The sequence below is a fragment of the Stegastes partitus genome, unplaced genomic scaffold (assembly GCF_000690725.1).
Source record: "Stegastes partitus isolate 25-593 unplaced genomic scaffold, Stegastes_partitus-1.0.2 Scaffold49, whole genome shotgun sequence".
Taxonomy (NCBI): domain Eukaryota; kingdom Metazoa; phylum Chordata; class Actinopteri; family Pomacentridae; genus Stegastes; species Stegastes partitus.
This window is the reverse complement of record NW_007577780.1, coordinates 184586-203394: the sequence shown is the minus strand read 5'-3', so window position 1 is coordinate 203394 and position 18809 is coordinate 184586. Positions and strand designations below refer to the sequence as shown.

The 18809-nt window shown below is 43.6% G+C and overlaps 2 protein-coding genes across 5 annotated transcripts in view; one reads left to right on the top strand and one right to left on the bottom strand.

Annotated features, from left to right (window-relative positions):
* Window positions 1–1011: 1011 nt before the first annotated feature.
* On the top strand, window positions 1012–12691 carry trpv1 (transient receptor potential cation channel, subfamily V, member 1). Of its 2 annotated transcripts, XM_008306905.1 has the most exons (17): window positions 1012–1214; window positions 1580–1775; window positions 3835–4065; window positions 4228–4385; window positions 4483–4635; window positions 4831–4968; window positions 6593–6891; window positions 7069–7245; window positions 7323–7478; window positions 7568–7663; window positions 7770–7840; window positions 9260–9425; window positions 9506–9572; window positions 9723–10060; window positions 10137–10258; window positions 12057–12175; window positions 12257–12691. In XM_008306905.1, the coding sequence occupies exons 3-17, from the start codon at window positions 3857–3859 to the stop codon at window positions 12340–12342; spliced, it is 2355 nt and encodes a 784-aa protein (XP_008305127.1). In that variant the 5' UTR covers window positions 1012–1214; window positions 1580–1775; window positions 3835–3856; the 3' UTR covers window positions 12343–12691. The 2 variants fall into 2 exon arrangements, with proteins under 2 accessions (XP_008305127.1, XP_008305128.1); XM_008306906.1 differs by lacking the exon at window positions 1580–1775.
* A 589-nt stretch (window positions 12692–13280) lies between these two features.
* fam222ba (family with sequence similarity 222 member Ba) overlaps window positions 13281–18809 on the bottom strand; it is a 29875-nt gene continuing 24346 nt past the window's right edge. For all 3 annotated transcript variants that reach the window (XM_008306902.1, XM_008306903.1, XM_008306904.1), the window contains exon 3: window positions 13281–17040. In XM_008306902.1, the coding sequence (XP_008305124.1) occupies window positions 15335–17040 (1706 nt within the window). In that variant the 3' untranslated portion in view covers window positions 13281–15334. The remainder of the gene's footprint in view (window positions 17041–18809) is intronic.

Below are 18809 nucleotides of genomic sequence, written 5' to 3'. Positions count from 1 at the left end.
AATGACTCAATTTTCCATCAAACTGTGAAGCTCAGGTTGCCATAGTAATCCTAAGAGGTGACCCACGATACCAGAAACCCAAAGTTAGGTTCAAAGATATCTGGCTAACCTGCTTTGTGATACAGGCCCCATTTATACACATGTGCTGACAGATTGCCTTGCTCAAGTCGTGTTTGTTAAAGCATGTTTGACTGAATTTGTGCTCTTTCGTTGTTTTTGCTCACTTCCTCCCAGCTGATCCTTAGATTTAAGTGTTTTTCTAAATGTTGCCCTCTCACTGCTCTTTATTTGCCCTCTGTGGTATTACTACTACTCACATGATGGATAAATGGCCTAAATGGTTTATGTCATTGTTTTCATATTATTACATTAATTCGATAATTAAGTAGCGAGTAATGACACTGAAAGTCATCAGAGAGAAAACCGATTTGTTCTGAAGCATCCAGATGGATGATCCAGTTAATAATGTCGGTTTCCTTGTAATTTGTCATAATAATGTGTGTAAACAGTGATTTTTCTACAAGGAAATGCAGATGTGACTGTGCAAAATGCAAGGCCTTATTGGTATATCCAGTCATTCATCAAACTGGGGCAACATGATGCTGAAATGACTTCAGATAGAGATTTCTGTGTGGGTCAGTAGTTTACACATGAAGTGATGTTATCTAATAAATCAGTATTAATGATTCAAATTGTTCTCATTTCTTGACTATTTTTATTGAATGTAATGTTATTGTGTGTTATTCTGCCTGTCCAGGAAAGCAACAATTATAATCTTGAGCACTGATTTGGGTTTTTAATGAAGGTAAATTCATATTAAAAAGGTCAGACACCCCCTGGATGGAGCAGCACGTTATCACAGATAAAGTTTTAGCTCTTCCGGTACAAACTAGTTACACCGTCTTGAGCAGATTATAACCATCTCATGTCTGTGTGCCCCATTTAGCTATCAAGAAAAAAAAAAAAAGGAAGTCATATAAAGAAAGGAAACTGTCAGATCTCATATCAGCAAATGTGCAGATGACATCGGTAGGCGGAAGATCTGCAACCACACACTTGGTCACAGGACTTAAGCAGCACCGAAGACGCGCACACATCAAGCTGAAAGCGTGAAGCAGAGCATGAGACACACGGGAAGCAACTTCATAGACTAAAAAAAACAAAAAACCAAAGGATTTTCTACATATGTAACAGAAATCCAGCCAAAGAAACATGTAAGTTTCTCTTCTATGACTTTTTCTTTCTGAGCATTGTGAGGTTCTGTTATTTAACGGTGCCACACATTTATCTTTGATAGGCATTTGCTGCAGATAAGTGCTTCGTTGCATTAACTAAACTATATTATTAGATTGTTTTGCCTAAATGCAGAGGCTGTTTACACATTAATACTCAGCTCTGGGACTCTTCTCTGCTGAACTCTTCATTAAACACTTTTAAGACTGTGTCAGATGCAGATAAAACAGGCCATACATGTGAATGTCTTGTGGTATCTTTAGCTGTCTTGGTCTAAGCATGCTCGGTCAATACAGCATCCTTTCAAGCACTCAGGGTCCGAGTAATGTGCTCTGGTTTTCTCTAGGGCGGGTCACCCTATCTCCCTCCAGCTTGCTTCTACAATCTCATTTCCTTTACATTAAGCGAGCGTCATAGGACGCTGAAGACAAAAGGATCCACACGCCCGCATCTCTGCAGAACTCTGCACCGTTGTTTGGTTTTTGATTAAAGAGCAGATTTTTGATACAGAAGACAATCTGGAAGAAGACGACTCACTTGTGGTTAGTCTGATTTAGCTTTACTGCTTTGTTATACAGCTTAAAAAGGTTTTAGAGCATGAAGAATATGTGAAACATCTTTATTATCATGAGCAAAATACCAGTTTAATATAATATTCTCATGATATGCTGCTGATTTGGTGTGCATGTGAACATACAGCTAAAAAAATTAAATTGTGTTTCTGTAATCTGTTTTTTTTCTTCTTCACACTGTCGAAGTGCTTGCTTAAAGGAAGTCCTTGTATTCCTGGGTTTCTCTCTATAATATAATAATGCAGGGTCTTTATTTTACTATGTGAATGGATTTGTGGTGAATAGAAAAACTGAATTGAAATAGTGTAGATGATCTTTATGTTCTTAAACGTCTGATGTGTTCTGTTAAAACATACACGCCTCACATTACCGTGTCATCAATCAATAGATCTGTAAATAATACAAGAGGACATAATGACGCAGTGTGTAAGGTATTCCTACACACACACAGTTTAACAATAAACTCGTTTATGGAAGTGTGAATTGTGCCGTTCTTTAAAATACTGCTGCTTCAGTTTTGTTGATGAAAACAAAGGCTTAATTCATCAGCTCAAAAAGACTTAAAAAAAAACAACACGTGTTTACTTCTCAGTTCATCCAGTCTTTGTTTTTTTTGCTCTTCCTATGATCGAGGAGTCATACGGAGATTCTACCGAGTCACTAATTCCTCATTTTCAAACTGAAAATGGGAACAAGAAACCACCGAAAATACCCATAGAGATTCAAGACAACAAGAATATAGACTGTTGTGATCAGCTGAACTGTGCAGGAATATTCCCTTCATCCTGCAACTCGCTGAAATTGTTTCTACACAAACCCAACTGTAAATGATTCGATTATTCTGCAGAGTAAGTAGCTTCCAGATCAAGTGCTCTGTGTGTCCTGGTGTCATGGAGACCCTGTAAATAAACTTCTTTGTTAGTCATAGAGGGATGAGACATCACATGTCTGAAAATATGCCGCAGAGAGATGAACCCTGGTGGTAAACTCTGCTTAGGCAAACACTTCGGCGTGACTCACAACTAATTTTGATTTCTGATCCATTAAATCAAAGCTATGTGTAACCTACTGACACAGTTTTAAGTAGTTTAATAAAACCACATCTTTGCTTCTCAAGTTGTAGAAATTTAGTCAGATCAACTTATTTTTTCTAGTTTGCCAAATACAAATATATGGTTCGTGCTAAGTTCTGGAAAATTCAACTTAAAATGTCTATTTATTTATTTTCAGACCACTTTACTAACTTAATAACAAATTCATACAACTTGAGGTACTTGTGATGTGATGAGCTCAATAAATGAACAGCTGAGAGTTCACTCAACTCATTAAATGAAGTTTAAACCAGCCTATATGTAGACTTCCCAGGATGCATTGTTGGAAAGTTAAAACTCCCCCGAGACCTTTGTTTGTTGTAGTTTAAAGAAACTTGCTGGGTTGGGTTTATACGTGTTAAATCCAGTTATGGTTGTTTCATGACAGCAGTTATGGCTGAATTCACGCTTGATGGTTTATAATTTATCTCACTGAAACCAGAAGCAGCGTTCAGATTGAAAAGAAAAAAAGACTGCACGTTTTCCAAGTTAAATGAAGAAGAAATTCTTAAAACGTATTTTGCTATAAAATGTCAAATGAAAGCAAGTCAGTCTGTAACTGTTGTCGGTGTACGTAGTTATTTCAACTTAATTTCATGAGTTTATTCAACTTGTCTTTTCAACTTCAGCTAATTTAGCTCAGCTAGTTTTATACTCGCAAAGACTCATGAGATGACTTTGGCAGCAGGAGAACTTACATTTCCAAGCTGAACGAACTTTATGTGATTTAGAGCTCAGAAGACATTTTGTAAAGCAGATATGGATCTATCCTGTCAAATCCTTTGTGTGGCTCCAGTCCTCCAAGATGGAAACTGTTGGTCTACGGAAAGTTACACTCCAGAAGACATAACTGGTTCTTGTACACTTCCTAACTGGAAATCTGCTCCCTGAAGCACCCCATGCTGTTGAATGAACACTTGTGCCGTATTTCTGTGCAGATCACTCAAACTAGAGGTGAAGATGAAGAAGTCAGAGATGTTTGGCTTCACTCTGGAGGCAGACGACAGGACAGAGGAGGAGAAATCACAACGGAAAGCAGGCAAGAAGGATGGTTTTGCTTCTGCTCTGGGCTTGGGTCAGGACGGCCCAAAGGCCCCCATGGACACCGACTACCAGGAGGAGATGGAGGAGACCAAACCTCAAATAAGATTCAATCTCAACTTTGACAAGTGAGTCTCTCCATGCAGGAATAAAATGATATTTGCCTCATTACGGTGTGGGTGCTGTGTATTATCAAGCCCCAGTGTGTTGATTAAAATGGACAGTGAAGCTGTTAGACCAACAGTATTGTCTCGTCACCCTGCTGAGTGTAAAACACATCTTGTTTATAGAGGGATCCGAGGTGAGCAGCAGACGGACAGCAGGAGAGACAGCAAGACGTTCAACATTGATAGACTGTTTGAAGCAGTGGCCAGCAGGGATGTTACAAAGCTGGACGGCCTGCACCAGTACCTCCACCAGAACATGAAGAAGCTCTCTGACTCTTTGTGTGAGTGCATAATGACCCATAATGCAACAACAGCTGCATCAAAATGTAAGCTGCTGACCTGTGTGCTGACCCCCTGGATGTGTGGTTACATCTGCAGATCAGTCCTACGGTAAAACCGCCCTCATGAAAGCTCTTCTGCACATCAAAGACGGCAAGAACGAGACCATAGACGTACTAATCGCCATATCAGAGAGCATGGGCGACATCAAGGAGTTTGTTAATGCAGCTTTCACCAGCAACTACTACAGAGGTGAGGTTTCTTCTGAATTCAGGAACTTTTTTTGATATAACTCTCTCTCTTTGCCACCTCCCGTTCTCCGTATATATCAGAAACACTGTAATAAAGATCTTTTAAAGGATCATTTTTCCATTACTTTTTGTCTTAGTCACAAAAAATCTAATGGCACAAAGTGAATATAAAGAAATGTGACGCCTCCTCTGACAGGTCAGACAGCTCTGCATATAGCCATCGAGAGGAGAAGTCTCCCGTATGTGAAGCTGCTGGTCAGCAAAGGAGCAGACGTCCACGCTAAAGCTTGTGGGAAATTCTTCCAGCAACATGACGGCCCCAACTTCTACTTCGGTGAGAGATAATTCACTCTGTAATAAAGGCGGTGATGTATGTGACATTTCATTCACTTAGTTATCCACTCTTGTACGGCAGAGCAGTGTTTATTTTTTTGGTACTAAATGAAACACAAGAGTTCCCTCACTTATACGATGTATACATGCAAAGTGTCCAAGCTGTCGAGAGGGAAGCGTTCTCCTCCTTTATGGACACATTGCTGCCTTTTACACGACAACACCACCTCTAACTGTTGGTTTGTAATACTGCAGGTCTACACAAGTATCCTCATGTAGTGTCCTGGAACAAGATGCAGGATTTCTAAGTTATATCCCAATAAATCTGCAGATTAAAGCTCACTTTTAAGACTGAGCTGATCTGACAGAGTTATCTAGATGACTTCTATGAAAGAAGAATGAAGAACCTGCTCACTAGAACATTATCAATACTGTTAATAAAATAAAACAATTTAAGGGAAAGTGTATGGAAGATCCAGAAAATACTCAAGAGCCCATATTCTGGTTTTCAGTTGTTCCTTTCCTTTAGCTGTAGTTACAGTAGCTTTTAGAGTTCTAGTAGTTGTAGCTATAGTTGCATATAGTTAGACTTTCTTTATTGTCATTGCACACGAACACAATCGTGAATCTGGCAACGAAATGTCGTTGCCTGGCAACCGGAGTACACAGAACCGATACTTGTGAGGCAGTAACTTGTTAATAAGTACTGTAAGCTATAACTATAAATATATATGTATATAAGAGTAGTGCAAGGTACAAAAAAAGAGCTGAGTATAAACAGAATAAAAATAACAGTGTCGATAATATATAAATGAAATATTGCACCTAAAGTATTAGCAGCATTGTCCGAGCACAGATAATATTACACGGATAATGAAACAGTCTGGGGAAGTGAGGGTGTTCTGTAAAGATTCTGCAAATTCACAAAGCCTTAACTGCAAACCAAAGCAAGCCATTCTCTGCCACAGGAAACACAGCAGAAATGCAGCGTTTGAAGTCCAGCATTTTCTGACTTATTAACATCATCATGTTACACATTTGCATAAAAGCGGCCAGTTTGGCCCTCAAAGAAAAAGCAGCTGCCTCACAGGCCACCATAGAGCTGTTTCTGTTAGGATTACACTGCTCCGTCTACACTCAGAGATCTGGGGTTATAGTGCGTAAACCATGATTGGTGGCCAGCTGACCAATCAGAGTGAACTGGGCTTAAAGAGCTAAAAAGCTAAAGTGGAGCATTTCAGACAGACGGTGAGGAAAGGTGCCACAGCAATGTACAGTATGAAGAACATAATGTGTTTGTGCATTAAAGCATGTAAACATAATCCAGTAGACCCCAAAAATAGAATAATAAGACCATGACTGGCCTACAAATTAGTTGTCACACCAGCTCTGCACATACATCATTCTGTACAGTGAGGCTCAAACGTCCAAGTGAAGAAACAAGAAGTAGAATAGGTTTTATTGGGAATAGATTTTTTCTGATGATTGTAAAGATGACATTGATTTTTTTTTGTCAATTCAGACTCAGAGCTTTGATGGTTTTGATGTGGAAACAGTGTCACTAAGATGCATTTATCAGTAAAAAACAGAAAACAAACGTGAACCTCTCTTTGTGATGTCTCCAGGTGAGCTTCCCCTTTCCCTGGCAGCCTGCACCAACCAGCCCGACGTGGTGGACTTCCTCATGGAGAACGAGTTCCAGCGAGCGGATGCTAAGCTGAGGGACTCTCAGGGCAACACGGTGCTGCACGCCCTGGTGCTGGTGGCTGACAACTCAAAGGAGAACACAGAATTCATCACCAGCATCTATGACCACATCCTCAAGACAAGCGCCCAACTGCATCCCAAGCTGAAGTTGGACGATATCGAGAATCACAAGGGGCTGACGCCTCTCAAAATGGCTGCCAAGACCGGCAAGATTGGGGTAAAACACTGCGGGATGACATGAGGAGTAGGGCAGGGTCAGACACAATACTATGGGTTCCCCTTAAGCACTGACAGCCCAGAAAACAGAATTACGTTGAGCCCTGTGAGTTTCAGGACCTTTTCAGTCTTGGTGGACAAGCGTCATTGTTCTAACTTTTCTTTCATTTGTCTGCAGCTGTTTTCACACATCCTTCAACGGGAGTTCCAGGAGAGTCACACCAAACATTTGTCCCGTAAATTCACTGAGTGGGTGTATGGGCCGGTCCACTGCTCCCTGTATGACCTGGCCTCTTTGGACTTGCACGAGGACAAGTCGGTGATAGAGATCCTGGTCTACAGCAGCGACATTCCCGTGAGTCTCAGTACTGTGAGCCCAGCTGTAGTTGGTATTCAGCTCCTAGACACGTGTCTCCTCTTGTTTCTGCCCAGAACCGTCATGAGATGCTGGAGACGGAACCTCTGATCCAGCTGCTGGAGAAGAAGTGGAAGAAGTTTGCGGGTCGAATGTTTTTCTTTAATTTCCTGGTCTACCTCCTGTACCTGATCATCTTCACTGTTGTAGCCTACAATAAGAAGAACGGACCGGTGAGCTGGTTGATACAACCTGTGACACTGATCTGTGCGGCTTTTCCTGACAGTCCTGACGGTGCTGATGTTTCCTTTGTGCCCCACAGCCGCCGTTTCCCATCGAGCACAACACATGGGGTTACCTGTATGTTTCAGGCCAGCTGCTGATAACACTGGCTAACATCTATTTCTTTTTCATTGGGGTATGTAGGCACCTTTATTTCATTTATAAAGTTATATTTACTGTCTCATATCAAGACCTTGTGATCCAATAATGTGACTGATTAAAATTCTTATCTAAATCCTTAGATCATAGACATGAAGAGGAAACACCCAAAGCTGCAGACCCTGCTGATCGATGGATATTATGAGATTCTATTGTAAGTAAAAAAGTTTATCTTCCACACGTGGTCATACTTAGTTTCTGTTGCTCACCTCTTTATGGTCCGAACAGATCAGCCACAGTATTAAAACCTCTATCACGTTAAGCAAATAACATTTATCACCTTGTTACAACGGCGAGAGGTGGAATGTTTCAGACAGAATATAAACAGTCAGTTCTTCAAGTTGACATGTTTGGAAGCAGGAATTAGGAGCGAGCAGAAAGATCTGCGTGACTTCGACAAGCCAAACTGTGATGGCTACACAACTGGATCAGACTTTCTCTAGCTGTTCCCAGCATACAGTGGTTAGCACCAACCAAAGGTGGTCCAATGGAGGTCAACTGCTGCCGTCTGAGGCTCACTGATGCTTGTGGGGAGTGAAGGCTGGCTCATGTCATCCAAGCCCACAGAAGAGCTACTGTTGCAGAAATTGCTAGAAACCTTAATGCTGCTTTGCTAAAAAGATGTCAGAAGACACAAAGCATTACAGTTTGCTGCATATGAGGCTGCGTATTTGCAGACCATACTGATCCCTGTCCACCACTGACAGTTCCTACAATGAACACATGAGCGCCAGAGCTGAACCATGGAGCAATGGAAGAAGGTTGCCTGGTCTGTTGAATCTGTGTGTTGTTTACGTGGGGAAGAGATGGCAGCAGATGTTCTGAGCAACGTTCTACTGGGAAATCTAGGCATTCATGTGGATGTTTCTTTGACAGGTGCCACCTACCTAAACGTTGCTGCAGACTACATGTACCCCTTCATAGAAACAGGAGGCTCTTAACTCACAACTTCCAAGACTTTAAGGATCTGCTGGTAATATCTTTGTGCCTGATACCACAGGACACCTTTAGAGGTCTGTGGAGTCCAGGCCTCAGCGAGTCAGAGCTGTTTTGGCTGCACAAGGGCGTATTCAGTATTAGGCAGGTGGTTTTAATCTGGTGGCTGATCAGTGTAGTTTCTGCTGCGATACCAGCTCACCAAAAAACGACCTTCTGGGTACACTTGTATTAATACTACAGTGAAGTGAACCCTCCTGACTGCATGCAGCTGATCTCATTTAGGTAATAAATTCTGGTACAAGTGGTTATGATTCAGGTGTGTAACATTACAGAGAGAGGAATACTGGTGTGAACTTTTATTTTGAACTCTATACTTGAATTAAATGTATTTTATAGACCTTAAAGTAAAACTTTCAAAGGAGGTGAAGGCTTTCTACAGGCAATGTTTGAACTTCTTTTGAAAGAAGCGCTCACTATAAAGCGTATTGTTTGGTGCTTAGTGGTACTTGACAACACTTGATCATCGAATAGCTCCTGAGCAACCCACAGTGCAGTCAAACCCAACAGAAGCCATGATTCACAGGTACTCACATGAAGCCATGCGGCATCACGGCAGCTCCTCTGTTGTTGTTAGTTTCGTGCAGGGCGTCCTCTTCCTGGCCTCGGCCGGGCTCTATCTGTGTGGGCGGCAGGAGTACCTGGGCTTCCTGGTGCTGTGTCTTGCTCTCAGCTGGTTGAACCTGCTCTACTACTCCAGGGGTGACAGACACATGGGCATCTACAGCGTCATGATACAGAAGGTAGTCCACACGGGTTGCACCACCCACCAGTGAACGTCACCGTGAACAATCTGATCCTCTGTCTCTCTTCGTCTTTGCAGATGATCCTCAGCGATATCCTGCGCTTTCTTTTTGTCTACATCGTTTTCCTCTTTGGATTTTCAGCAGGTATTTTATCTTCTCCGATCCCAAATGATATCTTACTTGAAAATATAAGATCTGCTCCTTGCTGACGCTGACAAAAGAAACATGTTGAGATAAAAACTGCAGCCTAGAGCCATGAACGGAGGATGTTGTGTTCTCTGTGTCCTGTCACAGCCGTGGTCACCCTGCTCATAGAGCCTCCTGTGAAAAACACCACTCGACCGAAGAAGGGCCGTTTTTTTGATGACCACGGTCAAAATGATGCTGATGATGGGTGTTTGAAACCCAGCTACAGAAACATCTCCTACACCACGCTGCAGCTCTTTAAGTTCACCATCGGCATGGGCGACATGGAGTTCACCCAGGGCTACCAGTACAAGGAGATCTTCTACGTGCTCCTCATCGGCTACATCATACTCACCTACATCCTGCTGCTCAACATGCTCATCGCTCTGATGAACCGCACCGTGGAGAAGATCACCATGGAGAGCGCCAGCATCTGGAAGCTACAGGTGAGTCATCCAGAGCGTTCGCTGGTCATGTGAGCGATCATGAGAGGCTTTAATGAAGTGTCGCAACTGTTTTTAGAGGGCTGTCACTATCCTGGACATGGAGAAACGGCTGCCCAACTGCCTGCAGAAGAGGTTTCGCTGTGGGGTGGAGATAAAACTGGGCACTGCTCTTGGAGACGACCGCCGCCAGTGTTTCAGGTTTGCATGCAGTCAGTGCAGTTTTGAAGTGGTCGGTCTGTTGCTGGATGACAACACATTCAGATTTGTGCTGAGTCCCAGTCACAGATAAGGACCTGTCAGTTGGTCCAGACGGAAATATCTCTGCTATAATTGGATGGATTATTATGACAGACATTGTCCTGGTCTCAAGATGATGAATCCTAATGAGGTTGACATTGGGGGGGTTTGAGTGAGACGTCAACAGCTAGATTTCAGTGAAATTTACCACAGACATGGTGTCCCTTTGGTAACAACATGAGGTTAAAGGTTTCATCTGGCATATCTTTGAAAAAAAAATAACATGTGCTTTTCTTCCAGTGCCGTCATCAGATCAAAATTGAAAAATGCATCAGTTTTGCCACCTCTATAGTCTTAGTATTAAACATAAAGTAAGAATCATCACATTTTTGATAATGTAAACAAAAACTGAACATGTAGAAGCTTCAGAAATAGAATTTTAAGCAGAGCTGTTTTATTGTTTTACATTAGATCCCACAGGTATATGTAATAAACTACTAGATTTCTTCAGTATTTCAGTTGTTATGGTGCTCTGTTGCTGCATTTGCCTTAATGCGTTTGTGTTTCATTAGATTACTACAAACTACATCATGCACAGTAAACCAAGCAATGAGTAATATTTGAGCATATTAGTACCGGCTGGTTTCTGGGGTTGTGGAAGAGTTTCAGTGAAGCGGCTGTAAGTAATCTGTAATAGAGACTCCCCTGCAGAATCATCAGGATAAAGAAAAGAACATGTTTACTGAGTTCATGGTGATTGTATACATGACCTTTAAAGTTATTTGTCTCAATCTGGGGTATATCTTTTTGTTTGGCCACCCTGTTCATTTTTCTGCTGGTCAGTAGCAGTCAGATCTTGTGTTCGGTTGGACGAGATAAAACGCTCAATGTGTGTCAGTTAGTACAAGTCTTCAGGTTTTCTGCTGAGAGGTTCAGTGCTGTCATCTGACTGGTATAGTCGGTTATTGGGTTTCAAAGTTAGACTTAAACGTTTCCATTTTATGCTACTTTATACTCAATGCATTTATCTGACAGCTTCAGTTACTTTTAAGATCAATGTACACAATGGATGATATGGCCAATTTTAAAAACTACAACACAAAATTAAAGATTAAATCAGTGTTTTCCAATCCTGTTGCCTTCTCACAAAAAGCAGCATGTATTCAGGCTCTTATTTTAGATATCTGTGAGTTCTTCAAAGCTTCACCAAATAGTGATTGTTCCCTCTAAACTTCTCACATGGTTTCATTTGAATACATGTTCAAAAATAATCATGTGGCAAGACCTCAGATTTAGCGTCTGTCTCTGTATTTCTGTACGAAAAACTGTATAAAGCGGTAGTTTTACTTTAATACTTTAACTACATTTTGTTGCTGATACTTATGTCTTTTTGTGCACAACTTGGAGGATTTCTCACATGCTGTATTTGTATTTAAGAAAAGGATGTGAACACATCTTCCACCACTGGCTGTGTTACAAACTTTCAGCCCTGTTAGGAGATTTTACTCTGAGGATTAAAGACCTGTTTACCGCTGCTGGCTGATCTTGTGAGCAGCATGAAGCCAACTTAAGCAAGCAGTAATTATAAAGCAAAAATAAAGGTTTTAGTCCTGCAGAGTTACCCTAAGATGCGGCAGTGTGAGCAGGACCAAGCGATGCCCGGCGCACCGTGTTCTTCACTAATTTGCCTTCGCTGACAGCTGATTGATGCGTCACACAGCGGACAGTAATTGGAGCATGTGTCCTCTTGTTGTCTCAGAGTGGAGGAAGTCAACTGGAACAAATGGAACATCAACCTGGGGAAAATCAATGAGGATCCTGGGTGTTGGGACCGTGTCCAGCTGCCTGCCCCAGACACCCCGCCGAGCCTACCAAGAGGTGCACAAACACGTATGCATGCATTTCTGTGAGACAGTGGAGTCATTCACATCTAAGTAACGTGTCCTTGTTCATCCACAGGGAGGAGCTGGAGAGGCTTGCTCCCGGAGCGCAGTAGGCGGTGGCGGGCATATCAGTCCACAGAGACGAGCTCCTCACCGGTGTAAAGGGCCAACGCGGGGCTTCACTCTGGCTGCTCAGCCTGACTGACCCGAGCAACGAGGCATTCAAACCTAAAGACAGTATCCAGTTTCAGTTCCCCAAGAAATGTAACTGCCAAATGGATGAACTGCGACTCTGACTGACTGATGCTCCAGTGTGTCAACTTGATTTTAAATTTCATCTTCAAGGCAGTATTTCACCAAGCTGAGCGGTGATGAGGAAAACATTGTGGATATGTGTGCATTTGACTGATATGATGCTAAAAAAAAAGACGTAGAATGTATCACTCCTGCAACAAGTGCTGCCTAAATGCCAAAGAAATCATGCATTTTAAATTAAACATTTAATCCAAAAGGCTTCTCCGCATGCTGCTTCTGCACGTGAACAGGATGCACATCCGCTGCACAAAGGCCACAACCTGCTGGCACCTCTGGCATCGCTCAAAATCCTTCATGGAGTAATACTGATCACGAAGGTGCTGATCCTGCCCTCCCGCTGTGTGCCCTTTATACGAGTCCCATTTTCATCACAGCCAGACAAGCTAAATCTACTGCGGCCAGATAGTCCTGCGGATTTCACAGCTTGCTTTGTCTACTCTACTTCCTATTGCTATTTGGCAGAGGCAGGCCTGGATAAATGGCATGACGGCACAGCAATTGGTGCAACAATCCCCACCTTCAGCACAAGCTGTCACAGTTACAAATTATACGTGGTTTCGATGGGCCTTTTGAACTGTTCAGCTACTCGTGAGGCTGATTATGGAAGAGACAAGTGTGTGAATAGTAAGCTACCTGAACTGTCAGGCAGGATGACAACTGTAAAGTTAATGTATCTCTTTAAGACCGAGCGCATGCAGAATGAAAGGAGCAGAAGGAAACGGCAGCGAAGACCCCCGCTGTGAATTTAGACAAGTTAATGTTCAACCAAACCGAGTGCAGACTCATTTCAAAGCATAAATTAGAACTTTATTTTATTATTACAATATTACAAAAAGAGTAGCACAACTCTCACGCTCTTGCCTCTTATCTGTCGTACAGAATGACACAAAAGAAAGGCTTATGGACCTTCTTCCATTTCACAGCAATAGTACAAGAAACAAAGAAGAAAAAATAAAATTTAAATAACAAGCAAATCAAGTATTATAAATAGTCACAACTGCAAACTGAAGCTTTGAAACTTGGAAAAAAATGTTACAGCTCAGTAACTACACATTGCTAAAATATATAATTACAAAATATTACTCCTTTTCTTGCTTTCCATAATAAAGAATCTCTAAGGAATTGCTCTGTCTAGTCAACGAAACTTCATTAAAATAAAAAGACCCAAAAAAAACAACAAAAAAAATTTAAAAGAAAATTGCTGTTTCTGTGTATCCTTACCGTCTTCTTTCTCCTTATTATTTGGGGTTTTCATTAAAACCATGCTCATTTTCAAAGGAAAGTCCAAGGACCAAACACTTAAGGCTTTTTAAGGGCTGTTAGGGAGTTAGGTGAACAAAACATGGGCGTAATTGTGTTATAACACACACTCTCTAACGCTCGCACACTCACCCTTAACTGTACCCACGTCAGCGGGCGTCATTCACACACAATCATTAAACTTTAAAGTTACAGTAGTCTAGTAGGTAAGCCAGTGTACAATAAAATAAACAATGCATTTGCTGTTTCACTTTAAACTTAAAAGTCGGTTCCGTTTACCTCCGAGAGATCTTGCAAGTGATCAATTTGGTCTTTTCGAGCAGACTTCACATCAGATTCAGTAGCAACTACACACAATTTACTGAAGTTCCTGTTGCGGGGACCAAAACTCTGGCTAGAACTGTAGCTCGACTCTACGTGACATTATTATTAACACTTATTTTTTTTCTACTCCAGAGTTTTGCCCTCATCACTAACCTATCCCTTTCAATACCTGCAAAACAAATAATCTTAACATTCAAGTATTACATTTGTCATGGATACACAAAGGATCAGAAAAGGACACAAAACAGAAAAATGGCACAACTTCATAACAGTGTGTCCTTATTAACCTGACTTTGGCCATTTTAAGGTAGGAGAGTTAATCTTTCTTGACTTTTTCTGCCCTAAACATTTCACAATCTTGTTGCCAGCTATGGCACTGAGTCGTCTTTTTTTTTTTTTTAACACCTGAATTCATTGCAGCATTTGAAGCAGGACAGAGCATCACCTTTTCTACATGTTTGCTCCCTGCTGAAACTTTACTATGTACAAACAACCTGATTACGTGCTTCCTTAACTGACCGAGAGGAATTAATCTTGAATAGTCCTATTATACAAATAAATAATTACATTTAAAAAGAATAAAACCTCTGTGTACATGTGCATACTGCAAGCGCTTCCAGCTGTGTTTTGTAGTTTCCAGTGTCCGATGGCTTTGCACTGAAACAAGATCGTTACTCTCTCTTCTGTCCTGAAGTGATTGTATCTAATCTTGAAGCGTTAACACCCAAAAATTAGTCTATTAAAACTAGTCGGAGCCAAAAATTCCTGACATGATCCTGTAAAATAAACAAGAAAAATTAAAAAAAAAATCCATCAGTAGACGTTGCTGTTTTTCAGTGAGGAAATTGTTTCTCTTCTTTCTTACATGCATAAGAAAACTACCGACAGGTCTGTGGTAGAAATAACACAGGATCTGTTAAGACCCAGGCACACAGATCGACGAGTGTGATCGAGGATGAAGCAGGGAATGAACAGTACAGATGTGTACACACACACACACACACACACATAAAAAAGTTACCAGAAGTGCCAGGTAAAAGCAACAAAACTAAACGTAGCAATTGATCACTTGCAAGATTAAACAAACAAACAAACAAACAAAAAAAAAAAAACTACTGTTCTTCATTAAATATATTAATTTACCCTCTTTAACATTAGCGGTCATTTAAGTTATCAATTGAGTTTTATTCACGTGTTTCCTTTCTTAAGACTAAACAAAGGGGGTTGATAACGGTTGAGGAGACAAGGCCATAGCTTATCTGTACCCTGGGTGCTGGATGAGAGCGGTTCTGCCATCTCCAACCTCTGGACCTACCCTGCTCAGAGGAGGCCTGTGCATCTTGCCCATCAACCCTAGATTCTGATCGCGGAAGTAGGGCGTCTGGAAGTCCCCACCCAAGTAATCTGACGTTTGCATCAGATTAGTCTGGGCGGAGGAAGAGGTGGAGGAGCTGGTTCCTAGCCTGTAATGGGGAGCCCCAGGGGGCCCACAGTCTAGTGTGGTACACCCTCCTGGGCCTGCACCGTGGAATGGCATGGCTACGTCCTGAGACCCGGAGCTGTCACTGTTGGGTGTGGGTAGGATGCTGCTGTTCCAAATGTGGGACTGGAAGTAGTGACCGTTAGTGTAGTGGGCCATGGGGCCGGGCATGCCGTTGTTGACAGGCGGGGAGGGAGTGGGCCTCTCTATGGGAGGTTTCAGTGAGTAAGGCTGACCCACACACACCTCTGCAGGGTAGCCCATGCCCTTAAAATGGAAGGTGGGGTCCCTGGAAGGCTGCTTGCAGAGGTGGGTCCCACCGTTCTGAATGTGGGGCACATGAGCCAACTGATGCTGATTCCAAGAGCGCATCTTCTGCTGCTGCGTGTTGTGTTGTAGCTGTTGTTGCTGCTGATTCTGTTGCGGATGCAGATGCTGCTGCAGGTGGTGCTGCTGCTTGAGATCAGCGTGGTTGGAAGGCAAGTGGTTCATAGCAGCCACGCTGGGTGGAGGATGGGCTCCCACTGGGGCTGTGGCTTTCTCTTGAGCGCCGATAATGCAGTTGGGTGGGGGGAAGCCAGGGGTAGCGGGGTTACTGTGCATGGACACCCGGGAGCAGGCGCTGATAAGCAGGTTGCGACTGATGGGGCTGGGGTTGGCAATCTGGCCCTCGCACATGGAGGTGGCTCCTGCACCTTGGGCTCGAGCTTGGCAGAACTGGTTGATCTGATGCACAATGGTGCTCAGGTCAGCCTGGCGGCCCTGGTGCAACCCAGCGGCCATGGAGAGTGGAATGGTTGAGGTAGAGACGGTAACGTTAGGCGGTGCGTCGCCATCTGGCAGCTTTCTGCTCCCCTGCAGGCCAGGTGGCGGCTGCTGCTGAAGGTGCTGCTGCTGAAGCATGACAGTAGGAGGCCCCTGTGGGTGGCCAAGGGCTGGGTGCTGAGACAGAGTCTGGAGTCTGGGTGGGCCCTGAGGGTGCTGGGCCATAGGGGGAGGGTGTCTGAGGCTCTGGGTGTGAGCCTGCTGCTGAGGAAGGGGCATCTGCAGAGTCTGAGGCGGATCCTGCGGTTGAAGTAAGCTCTGCTGGGGCCGTGGGAGGTTCGGCAGAGGTGGGTGGTGGTTTAAAGTGCTGGTTGAAGCCACTTGATAGGGTCCAGTGGGAGGGTTCATGATGACTTCAGGGTGCAAGCGAGCTCTGCTGCCGTCAAAATCCTTGAGGATGCCTTTGACTGTGGGCACCTTGACGATGGCGAGGAGGCCTGTCTTGGCACTGGCCTGAGACGAAGGGTAAGGGCTGTAGCGCTGGCCTGACGTATCCAGCCCGTTGACCGTACGGCGCACGTGGTTTCGCTGGGGGACCTTGACACTGTTGGGGAAGATCTTGATGGAGAGGGGGTTGTTGGCAACCTTCTTAGCATATGCGTCCAATTCTGCAGGGGTTGGAAACGGAGCGGATCTCATCCTTTGTGTGGTGTCCCCTAAGAGGAGAACAGGACAGATCAGTGGTGAGGCAGACGGAGGAGGCAAGAGGAGACAGAGTTGGGAGGGATGAAGGGTGAAGAGAGGAGGGAGAGAGGCACAATGAGATAGACAACTTAATCCAGGTAGAAGTGTATATGGCACAAAAGAGCACATCAGTTGTAATCGGAGTAGCTGAGTGGAACCTGATTTGGACAGTGGTCTCATATTCCATACCTCCTAAAACTCTCTCAGGTCCCAGTTTATCAGGACAAAGAAAAATATTTCCGATCTCACTCAGCAGAATTATTGCGGCTGACACGTTCCCACTCTACAGTCCAATTTAGTGGTATAGTTGGTGACTTTGAGGTCGGGAGCTTTAAGTGGCCTTAATTGATGCCGCATCTGGGCAAAGAATAGGTATACATCTGAGGGTGGGCTGCGCTGACTTGCTACTGAATCACAAACTAAACAAAGAATAAGCGAGGCAGTGATGGTCCCCTGTGGCTGCTGTGGGGAGAAGGAAAGAAAGAGATAGACGCAGAGAGCAGAGCTCCATGACAGCAGACAAGTAATCAGACACAGAAGCAGCGTCTCTGATCTGCGGGAACACCTCCCAGGCCTCAGCTCGCAGACATTTGTTACACCCGCTAAGCAGCGTGGCTAAATTTAACAATGCCGAAGTGACAATGTGAACACGATTATGTGTTTGTGCATGTGTGAGGGTGTGTTTCGTTTATGAGCCGGTTTAAAATGTGCGACAAGATCATGCAGGTGTTGCAGGTGGTGTGTGTTTTATTTTAACGCAGCTTTCTCACTTTCACAATAAAAGTCAATCGTTTTTAGAGAACGTCAGGCTCTTCTCCCTGCTGCCCTCCATCTCCCTGTCTCAGCCTCCCCCCCCCCAAGCCCTGCCAGTCTGACCTACTTACACCACAGCGTTTAGACTGACAGATGTGAGTGGACCTGATCAACATTAAGAATCACAGGTCTGGCTTGCCGTTATTTGAGGAGGGGGATTTTCCGCTCAGGTAAAACAGTCGTCTTTATAGCATTCTGGCTGCTCCTCCCTGTTGTCGAGCGAGCAGCAATTTGAAATGTCTGAAATCCTGGCAGAGGTCTGTGGTTTCATGCGGCCGTGGTCGTCATGCTCAGTCTCAAAGCGGGCAGACGGGGCTTGTGGGATGAGGCACAGAGCTGAACTGAGGGCGCTGACACGGCAGCTCCAAGAGTTGTGCCAACTGGCTAATTAATTCCTGCTTTATTTGTGAACAGGAAACAATGGGCAGCGATGTGCAGGGCCGGTATGGGGCGGCACACAGGGGGCTGCTGTAACTAAGTGTTCAGCCTGCTGATGGCAGCCTCATTAATGCAAGGGGTCTGGGCCAAGGAGCTGGAGCTTGACACCCGCCATCACTGCGGCCTAATGTCTGTCGCTGAATAAATGCCAGGGTAAGCAAACACAGATAAATGAACACTTACACACAGGCTCACAGACATGCTGAGGATAGGTTTCACCTGTCAAACACAGCAAATGATTAATGATCTTGTTGGAAATTATGTTCCATAGTGACATAGGAACAGACTAAATAAAAATAAAGGCGGTTTGAGTGTAACAATTAACCCCAGCCAGTCCTCCCAGTATCAGTGGATTACATTTAATACACAGTGCATATCATAAAACTTAATAAATGCAGCCTGTTTGCTATCAGTGTTGTGAGATGAGCTTGTGAGAATTTGGCGCAGCCTCCGTGGTCTGCAACTGTTGTCAAAACCTCATGTCAGTGTA